We start from the raw sequence: 10,894 nt of genomic DNA on the forward strand, positions 1-10,894 counted from the left end.
AAACTCTAAGAAAGAAGAGGAGCATTCTACGTCTATCATTTTTACCAAGGCACTAGTGACTGCTGAGGAGCCATCTGCTGCCAATGATGTGTAGAGTGTTACCGAGTAGATTAGCTGCAAATCCATGGGTCTTTTCATGAAGAAATTCGAAAAATTCATGAAGAAGAGAAATCCCAACTCAAGATCTTCAAATAATAACAATGATTATAATAGTAACTATAAGGCTAACTTTTAGAGTTTTAACTGTGATAAACTAGAACACTTCAAAGCGGAATGCAGGAAGCCAAAGCGTGATGACAAAAGAAAGGATGACAAGAAGAAACAAAAAGAGTTAAAGGCTCTCATGGATGCTGATTGCAAGGCCAAGTGGGCCCAAAGTGACTCAGATGATTCATCATCCAGCGACAACGTTGATGAAAACATTACATGCTTTGTGGTATAGGAAGAATTTGAGATATTTGACTTCTCCTCTATTGAGTTTACAAAAGATGAATTAACTGTTGCACTTAATGACATAGTCATTGAGTACAAGAAGTTGTTAGACTCTTGTAATGAAATGAGATTTAAATATAAAACGTATAACTATTCTTCATCTCAAACTTCTGAACCAAAAGATTTTGAAAACAAAGTGGTTGAGCTCTCATCTGAGAATGAGAAGCTCAAGGAAAAGGTTCAAACAATTTCTTCTGAAAACCAACGTTTGACTTATGTGGTCAGTTCTTCGACTAGGTCTGGAGATGTAGCCAGACAACAAATAAGTATGTTGAGGCATGCTGGATGCAAATCCGGTTTAGGATTTGACAATGCCAGCCCAGACAAGTCTTGTGAAAAGTTAAACTCGATGAAAGACAAGTTTAAGACAATAAGCTTTGTCAAGGATATTTTAACTAATAAAGGAACTTATCTAAGCTGTGAAGATTTAACATTAAAGGATAAGATAGTTTATGTTAAGCCAATTGAAAGCTGGATGAAACACATGAAAGGAACAACTAGTAAGTTTGGCAAACCAAAACCTGACAGGTAGTGAAGGAGTTTTAGACAAAAACCATCATCTAAGGCTAACAGATCAACTGCTATCAGGAAGACGCCTACTAAGCCTAAATCATATGCTTTAAATATAACACAACAAAGGAAATCCATCAAGATAACTCAAATATGAATTCCTAAAGGACTGATTGACCGAGGACTCAATTAAATGTGGGTACCAAAAAGTTGTAAATATGCATTTTTATAGGTACAACAGGTCAGCTGCATGAAAGAATCCGGAAACATGTCAGTCAGAAGCATATTCGTCTAGAATATGTCCCAACAGATCAGCAAGTGGCAGACGTGTTCACAAAGCCACTCCCCAAGACTAAGCTTTCTTACTAATTTGAGTCGTGTAGACCTCAATTAATTTATTTTAATCAAACATGCACAAATTGAAGGGGGAAATTGGTTGATTAAGGTGGTTGGACAGACGTAGGTAGACGGATGTACTAATCAAACTGATTAGATCAGTCGTCTAAAAATATTATGTACTTAGACGAGATGTTGCTTAAGCAACTTGCTTTTTTAACGTGGTTAGATGTTTGTAGACGAGTGTGCTTAGACGCCGTCCGAACAAGACGTCTACCCAGTTAGACGTAATGCATGTGGATAGCATAGACGTCTAACTACGTGTGTCGATTAGATTTCTCATCTTTGGACGAGTTGAGGACAGTTGTCATTTTTCTATGCGCTGTCATTTTTATTTCCCGCCCAAACAGTAAATAACAGTCATTATTTTCAAAATTATTTGGAGATAATAAATTTATTAAATAAAATAAAATATGATAAATATTTCCAAATATTAAATAACATTGAGACATGTGTCTTTTAATGTTAAGAACATGAGTAATATTTTTGATGGCTTAATAAAGTATTTTTTTGCATTTATAAGGGATTTTGTGAAAGAGTTTTTAATGATGCACTTTTAAATGATGACCCTTCTTGGAAAAAGCTCTTAAATTAAGTGACGGTTTTATTTCAAATGATGTCTTTAAGACACGTGACTGTTCGAGTTATATTTAAGAACATATTGCATGCCAAAATAACTTTTCATGCCATCCTTGAAATTTTTTCTGAAAAACTCTTGATTATCCTATGTCTTCTCTCTAAAGATACCCTAATCCTCTCTTCCACATTCTCTAAGATGACTTCAAAGAAGACTGTTTCTCTTTCTCAAAATATATTTCAGGTAGACTTTGAATCTATCTATGTTTATGAACAACAAGATATTGTTGATATGTTCAAAATCCTGGAGGCGTCTGGCCTCAGGAAGGTCCTCGACAGCCCGTTCATTCTCTATGAAGAGGAACTCTAAGAGCTCTTGAGTTCAGGGAAAGTTATTGGAGATCCTATTGAGGTGACTGTGAAGGGCGTCCAAATATTCATTTTCGAAGCCTTATTCTACGAATTCTTCGAACTTTCAACGTAGGGCCACTCTTTCGACGTCGTGATTTCGGCCGAAACTATTTCAAAAAGGCAGACCCTCTTTATGGACCTGAGCGGATCGGTTAACATCAACCGGAAGAAGAAAGTTCTAAAATACAATTTATGCATTCTGAACGATATTGTTACTAAGTCGCTTCAAGGAAGGGTAGGGTCCTTCGATCCTTATAGTCAAGACCGGTTTGACTATATGGTGGCTATAACTAAAAGGATTCCAATCAATTGAGCGTCTGTTCTCTTCTCAACTCTATGTCAGATGGTTTCTTCATCGAGCAAGTAGAGTACGGGCTTCTTAGTCCAACTCGGCTAGCTCTTGGAGTATCTGCAAGTTCTTATGGGTGGGGACGACTATTAACCCCTACCGAATAATGACAATAATCTCTGTGAAAAGCTTCTTGGCTCGGATGAGACTCGTGAAGGAGTCGAAGCCCGAATCCTATGTTCCTCAAACGAGTGATCAGTCGATCACTCGATCCAAGCGCCCGACGATCTGTAGCCGAAAGACTCCTGCTAAGAGGGCTAGGCCTTCTACTATGGATTCCACTGCCAGTTCAAACAGCTAGAAGAGGGCATTTATTAAGGACTCTAGAGAAGTTGACTCCGCTCTAAAAAGGGAGAGAGTCGAATGAAACCCTATTCCTGTCATTCCTTTGACCTCTTACTCTCCATCACCTTCTACTAGCCCAATGAAGGAGCGGGCTGTGACATCTACTCCTGTTGCTAATAAGTGGGAGGCATCTACAAAATATAAGACATCCTCCACGGTGTCTCCACGTCAATCATTGAGCGATGTTTTGGACGGTCAGCGCAAGTGGGTGCTGGAATCAATTGCTCGAGGTGACGTTTAACCTATTTTCAAGGTAACCCCTTCCGTCCCTATGGCCGTAGTGCCCAATGTTGAAGTTCCTGTGGTGGAAAAAGTTGATGGATCAACTGTTGAGTCAATTGGTCACCCTATTGAAAATTTTCATGAGGAAGACACGGTTGTCTTCTCTACTGAACCAGTAGCCGACAAAGTTGTTGTTGTCATTGAAGTAACTATTTCTGAAGCGGAGCAGGAGGTTGTGCCTACTGCTGCTTATGTTAATAATCAAGAAGCACCCGTCTAAACGGTTGCTGCCCCTACCGCTGCTATTGTAGAGAATGTTCTTGCTAAAAACATGTTTCCATTCGCTCTGCTCAGACAATTCCTACCCCTAAACTTGCCGAAGTATTGTCCATATCATAAATTTAATTGTGAAAGATGGCTTAAAAGAAGATAATGACTTCGTTGAAAGATTTAGAGCAATAATTAAATATGTAAGGCAAACACCATTTAGACTGAAAAATTATGACATTTGCAGATTTAGAAAAATATGATTGATGTATGAGAATTCTTTTGAGAGGTTATGTTTGGAGGATGATTGATACAGAGATGATCTTGTCAAACATGGTCATGGGGTTCAACTAGTTACGATTGGAAACATGTTAAGAGTCTCTCTATTTTCTTCTGAATTTTTTATCTTTTTACATTAAAGGTTTCTAGTTCAAAACATATTATTGTAAGTACATACTTGGATGATATTTCTGAGATTTATGGAGTATTGGAAGAATATTTGTCATATAAAGATGATGACTTTAGACTTATGGTAGTAAAGATGAAGAAAAAAATTGATAAATATTGGGGGAATTTAGAGAAGTTTAATATAATGATTTTTTATTACTTGTGCATTTGACCCTATGCACAAATTTGACTATTGTAAAATTGTTCTTTGCAATATGTAAGGTGAAGAGGAAGGTAAGAAGATTTCTGAAATTTTGAAGAGTGCCTTATATGAACTATTTATTGATTACAAAAGAATTCATTCTAGAACTATTGGATCTTCATCTTTCATTTTAGTTTCTGAATCTGCTTTGATTGCTCCAAGTTCTTTTGAGGTTGGTAATGATGTTAATCCTATGATAAAAATGAGACGAACAATTTTGACTGAATTGAATAGGAGAAAGAAATCAAGTGGTGTAACTAGAGAAACTAAGTCAGAGTTTGATAGATATTTGATTGAGAATGATGAAGAAGATAAATATATACTTGAGAATTCATCATTTAGTCTTTTGGATTGGCGGAAGAAAAATAGTTCATCATTTCTTATATTGTCATTACTTGCTTGTGATATTTTAGCTATTCCAGTTTCTACGGTTGCTTCGGAGTTAGTCTTTAGTATCGGAGGAAGAATTCTTGATGCATTTAGTAGTTCTTTAACTCCTAGAATGGTACACACATTGATTTGTGGCCAATATTGAATTTGTTCTTGTGAATCCCCAATAAACATAGAAAAAAACATGGAGGGGCTTAAAAATTTTGAACAAAGTAATCTTTTGAATATCTCTTATTTAATTATTAATAATTTGTATAATATAAATTTTCAATTTATTGCATAATTGAAATAATCGATATCTGAGTCCAATGTAGTTGATGTTTAGTGAATAATCTAAATTTTAGTGGCCAAAGAATGATGATCCAAGGCTGGTTAATGTTTTATTTACTGATGAATTAAATTTTAAATATGAAAATTATGATTTTAACTTATGTAATTTAATTTTTATGTTAGTTTAATTGTTCTTGATAATTTAATTGAAAAAATTCAAATTTTATTTTAATTATAATAATTCGAATTCAAGATTTTACAATAAATAAATAAAAAATTATGTTCAGATCGAATTATTCGAATTCGAACCTATTTCGAATTCAAATCAAAAAATCGAATTTGAATTCGGTTTAGTTTAATAGAATTTATTCGAATTTAGTTCAGTTTTCAAATTGCCTAATGAAATCGAAGAACCCGAACCGAAGAACTCAAATAACCCGAAAACTGAACCGATGAACACCCTAACCGAATCTAAAGATGAATGTGAAGTCAGCCTTTCTAAATAGAGTGCAAAGGAAGAGATGTACATTGAACAACCACTCGGGTACATGAAGAGAGGGATGAGAAGAAGGTACTGAGATTGAGAAAAACCCTACATGTCTAAAGTTGACTCCTCATGCCTGGAATGAGAGATTTGACAGGTATTTCAAGAAAAATGGGTATGAACAATGTCTGTACGAGCATGCCTTGTACACAAGGAAATTAGAAATGGATATAATGGTAATTGTTATTTATGTCGATGACCTCATATTTACCGGAAGCAACGCAAAATTGATTAAGGAGTTCAAGGAAGTAATGACGAAATAGTTTGAGATGACAAACATAGGCTTGAAAAAATATTTTCTTAGCTTATAAGTGAAGCAGTCAGAGGAAGGAGGACTACAAGTCGGTTTCTACTCCAATGGAAACCGAGCACTAAATTCTCAAAAATTGATGGAGGAGAACGAGATAATTCTAGGAGATATCGAAGCTTAATCAGAAGTCTGAGGTATCTTACAAGCACGAGACCTAACCTAGTGTTGAGTGTTTGGATAGCAAGAAAATTTATAGAGGATCTAAGTGACACACATTTGAAGGCTTTGAAGAGAATTTAGAGAATGTTTGAGTTACCCTTTCACTTGGTCTCTTTTCTATTCAAAATCAGATGACTATTGATTATTGGGTTACTCGGATAGTGATTGGTGTGATGATGTTGATGACCAAAAAAGTACTTTAGGTTAAATATTTTTACTCGGGAATACGTCTTCTACTTAGTTGTCAAAGAAGCGACATATTGTAACTCTATCGACATTCAACGTCGAGTATGTGGCGGCATCTTAGAGCGTGTGTAATGCATACTGTTTTCAAATTTGCTAAGGCATCTAATAGTGATCCGAGACGAAGGGACTGTGATCCGAGTTGATAACAAGTCGGCGATGAAGTTGGCAAAGAACTCGGTTAATCATGGAAGGAGCAAGCACATCGACATCCAATTTCATTTCATCCGAGAACAATTCAGAGAAGGAAAGGTCGAGCTCAAGCCACAGACGTATTCACCAAGCCATTGTCGACCACACTAAGAAAACTTGAAATAAGAGATGGGATGAGTATTTAAGTTTAGGAAGGAGATTTGTTGAAAAAATTTAAATTAAGAAAATTGTTTTTTATGCTTAGTAGTAATGGTTTTAGAACCAAAAGATATGGATGTGAGACATACTTAATAGGTAAGTAATACTTTGTCTATAAAAATTTAAAGAGAAAGATTATAAGAGAACAATCTGTCAACTTTTATATATATATATTTTATTTTGTGGTATTGTTACCAACCAGTTAATGGGGTTGATTTATTCTTCTTCGTCAACGATCGATTTCCGTATAAATTATATAATACTGGAAAACCGAATAAATATATATAATTTTGATCAAACTGATATTTCTAATGGAGGAAGAAGCTTCGGTTGCAGCCAATCTTCTTGATCTTACTCTTCGACCGTTCGAACTCACCGACGTGGACGATTTCATGGTTTGGGCAACAGATGATCGGGTAACCCGATTTTGCTCATGGGACACGTATACTTCAATAGAATCCGCCGTCAAATGCATAACGGAGAACATCTTGCCCCATCCCTGGATTCGAGCTATATGCTTGAAAAACCGTCCGGTCGGATCTATCTCAGTAACACCAAACAAGGAAGACAAATTCCGGGGAGAGATTGGGTATACGTTGGCGGCAGATTATTGGGGGAGAGGGATTGCGACGGCGGCGGTGAAGATGGCAGTCAAGATAGTTTTCCGGGAATGGGTCTGGTTGGAGAGATTGGAAGCTTTGGTGGATGTGGAGAATTGGGGATCTCAAAGGGTCTTGGAAAAGTCTGGGTTTGAGAAAGAAGGGGTTTTGAGAAAGTTTTATTTGCATAAAGGGAAATTGAAGGATATGGTTATGTTCAGTCTTCTCCGTTCATAAGATTATGAACTATTTTTATTTTCCCTATTTGATTGTAATTTCTATTATCTATGTTGTTGGGTTAATACCAATTTATAATTCCTATGCTAAATGCTAATAATGTCATTTGTAATATGTTAACTTGTTTTGATTGTATGCTCTATGTTTGTACTGATTTTCTTCTTTTAGATTTGTTTTTCTTTTCTTTTGGTTGATTTAATCTAAGAGCTTCTTTAATTTTGTGTCCAGTACTATGTAATCTCAAAATAAAGGGGACTATGTACCCACAAAAATCTTCAAAATAATACATTATCAAACTTTCTAGTATGTATGAAATCTATTTTTCATTTGGGCGATAACTTTTGTAAATATATAAAATCACAATATATTTTCTAAATAAGTGTCATTTTTAAGACATAACAAATGCTCCATATCAACTTGAAATTTGTGATTAGTTTTAAAAATTAGACTAGTTTATATATAATAAACAAAACCATGGTGTAGTAAAACTAACCAATAAACATGTTTATTTATGAATAGAAGAGGAGGTGGAACTTCTATAGTCATACAAAAAAATAACCCATAAAGAGGTCACAAACAATAAATAAGAAAGTCTATAGAACGACAAAAAAAACAAACGAAACGATTGAACATTCTCAAAATAACGATAGGTTAGATCCGAAATAAGCAATACATATGGCTACAAAGAGCAGGGAGATTGTCATCTTTGAAGAAGAGCCATTGTTGGTTGAAGGTATAGTTTTGGACCCAGAATCTGTAACATTCACAAGTAACTGTTCGTAAATAATATTTTGTAACATTTGTTATATTTATGTTATAATGTGTACTTTTACCTGAAGGGACTCTGTTTTGATTTCCTGGAGAACCTGCTGGAGAATTTGCTGGTGAACCAACTGCTCAATTGACAAATCACATAGAAAGTAAGGAATCTTACCACTAGTAGTGTTTTGTGTGTGCATTTGTCAAGGTTCTTACCATTACAGCTGCTTAAGGGAAAAGTTTGAACATTACAAGCTCCCAGAAGTGCAATTGCTCGCGTTTGATCAATGTTAAGCCCGAAAGAGGAGCCACCTTGGTTGAGAGCCTCACAAAGACACTGTGGTGATGATCGAACAATGGTTCCAAGCTGAGAGCAACAACTCGAAGAAGGAGTCAAAGTGTTTTTAGAGAGGTAGTTAAGGCACGGTGACAAGCTAATGAGGATAGGTATGCAGCTCGAAGACTGAGCCATAACTCCTGCTATACAAAGCATAGCCGACACCACCAAAATCATCTCAATTCTCAGAATTGCCATTTGCATATTGACCGTGATTGTCTTGACTTTTGAAATTTATGAAGATTGAAGGTTTAGTTGTATTTGAATGGGATGAAATGATCTAGGTTAGTGATTTTTTTATAGTGGTGTATTTAGATATGAGATATGTGACTGGCTTTCAGCTACTTTGCTACCAATGAGTATGACTTTAAATTAAATGTTATGCATGTAATGGTGGTCAACTTCTAAAAAATGTAGCTTACATTTTTATTTTTAAATAATAAATAACGTTTTCATATTGAATTGTTAACTACATTTAGTCAAAGTAAGAGTTTATCTTGAAATATTTAAAATAAGTCAAAGCTTGTAAAGTATTTACAAAATTTTGAATCTAATTAAAAAGGAAAAGTGTTGGCATTTATCTAACTAAGTATATTAGTTTAGAAGAAATAGTTCAAATTATGAATTTGTAAGTAACTATCCAAATTAGAAATTTATGATATAGAGTAGTGAATAATATTTTTATTTTGAAAAAAATCAATTTAATTAGATATAAATGTTAGTGGTTTAATTTTAGCAACAAAAACATGTATAATTAAATAATGTAAGTTAATAATGAGAATAAATCCCTCTAAAAGATTTGGTGCGAAAATTAATAGAAAAATGCATTAAGAGTTAGAAAGAAAAGAGATTTTACCAAGATTAGTATAACTAATGTACAATTAAAAACAAAATTATCACAATCATAATATACAATATACACCACCATCTATTCTTTATCGACCTTTATCAAGTTTATCTTGAAATATTTTAAAATAAGTCAAAGCTTATAAAATATTTACAAAATTTCGAATTTATTTATAAAGGAAAAATGTTATTTATCTAACTAAGTATATTAGTTTTGAAGAAATAGTTCAAATTACGAATATATAATTAACTATCCAAATTAGAAATTGAAGATAACTAATTAAAAATAGTGAATATATAATATTTTTATTTTGAATAAAATCAATTTAAGTAGATATAAATGTTAGTTGTTTAATTTTAATAACAAAAACATATCTAATTAAATAATATAAATTAATAATGAGAATAAATCCCATCCAAAGATTTGGTGCAAAAATAGAAAAATGTATTAAAAGTTATAAATAAAAGAGATTTTACGCAGATTAGTATAACTAGCGAGATATTCATACGGTTAAAAACAAAATTATCACAATCATAATATACCCCACAGTCTTATAAATTATCCTTATTACCCAATCATCTATTCTTTACCGACCTTTATCAACTCACTTCCGTCAAAAAATAATCTTATTCTCATGCACCCACTTACCGACTCACTTCCATCAAGGAATAATCTTATTCTCATACACCCACTTACCAACTCACTTTCGTCAAGGAATAATCTTATTCTCATGCACCCAATTACCAACTCACTTCCATCAAACACCATATTTATCTTATTATCTCTTTATAATTATTGTAAATTTGTACCCGGTGTAATTTGAACCATCGATTTTCGTTATGGATTATTACATCACTTATAATTCTTAATTTATATTTATAATTTAATGTATGAAGGTATAATTGATATGAATATATATATATATATATATATTTATATATATTATAAATTACTGATAAAAAAATATATTTAATATGATTAGTGAGAATATTTATATATATAATAAGCGAAAAAATTTAATTAAGAAAGAAAGTATAAGACCAGACATGGATGATTAGCTTAAATATTAAGTATTAATTATATATATTTTATTTTTTATGAAATATTTTATTAAATATTAAGTATTAATTATATATATATATATATATTTTAATTTTTATGAAATATTTTAATTTTTTTTAACTTTCATTATTTTGTATGAATCTCATATGTATTGCCCTTCCAAATCATTTTATATTAATCCACTTGGGACAAGTTATGATTAAAAAACATATCAGGTCTTCTGGAAACAACTCTAATTTTGGAGTCGGAATAGATTTGTGTTTTATCAAAATCGAGAAATGATATTTGGATAAGCTTTTTTTTATCAATAGTGTGATTGGATGAGACATAAATCATTTAAAAATATTTAATCCTTAATAAAATTAAATAGAAATATTTAAATTAAATATATTAATTTTTATGGAAGTAAAAAAAAGTCAAATCAAATTAAAGTTAAGATCAATGCAATAAAATGTCAATAGAATAATTAAAAGTAATAACTTAAAACATTTAATTATAAAAATATATGAAATATGTTCATATAATAATTTTTTTTATTTATAATGATATACTATTTTATTTTTATTTTA

General features: G+C 32.7%; 2 protein-coding genes across 2 annotated transcripts; one reads left to right on the plus strand and one right to left on the minus strand.

Annotated features, from left to right (window-relative positions):
* Positions 1-6,780: 6,780 nt before the first annotated feature.
* Positions 6,781-7,474, plus strand: LOC124936359 (uncharacterized N-acetyltransferase p20-like). The gene has a single exon (XM_047476854.1). The coding sequence runs from the start codon at positions 6,796-6,798 to the stop codon at positions 7,318-7,320; it is 525 nt and encodes a 174-aa protein (XP_047332810.1). The 5' UTR covers positions 6,781-6,795; the 3' UTR covers positions 7,321-7,474.
* A 481-nt stretch (positions 7,475-7,955) lies between these two features.
* On the minus strand, positions 7,956-8,614 carry LOC124935004 (non-specific lipid transfer protein GPI-anchored 5-like). The gene is made up of 3 exons (XM_047475472.1): positions 8,296-8,614; positions 8,154-8,213; positions 7,956-8,074 (listed from the first exon to the last, which is right to left on the minus strand). Exons 1-3 carry the CDS (start codon positions 8,612-8,614, stop codon positions 7,956-7,958), a joined length of 498 nt encoding a protein of 165 aa, XP_047331428.1.
* Positions 8,615-10,894: the final 2,280 nt, after the last annotated feature.

Source organism: Impatiens glandulifera, chromosome 4 (genome assembly GCF_907164915.1).
Source record: "Impatiens glandulifera chromosome 4, dImpGla2.1, whole genome shotgun sequence".
Classification (NCBI taxonomy): domain Eukaryota; kingdom Viridiplantae; phylum Streptophyta; class Magnoliopsida; order Ericales; family Balsaminaceae; genus Impatiens; species Impatiens glandulifera.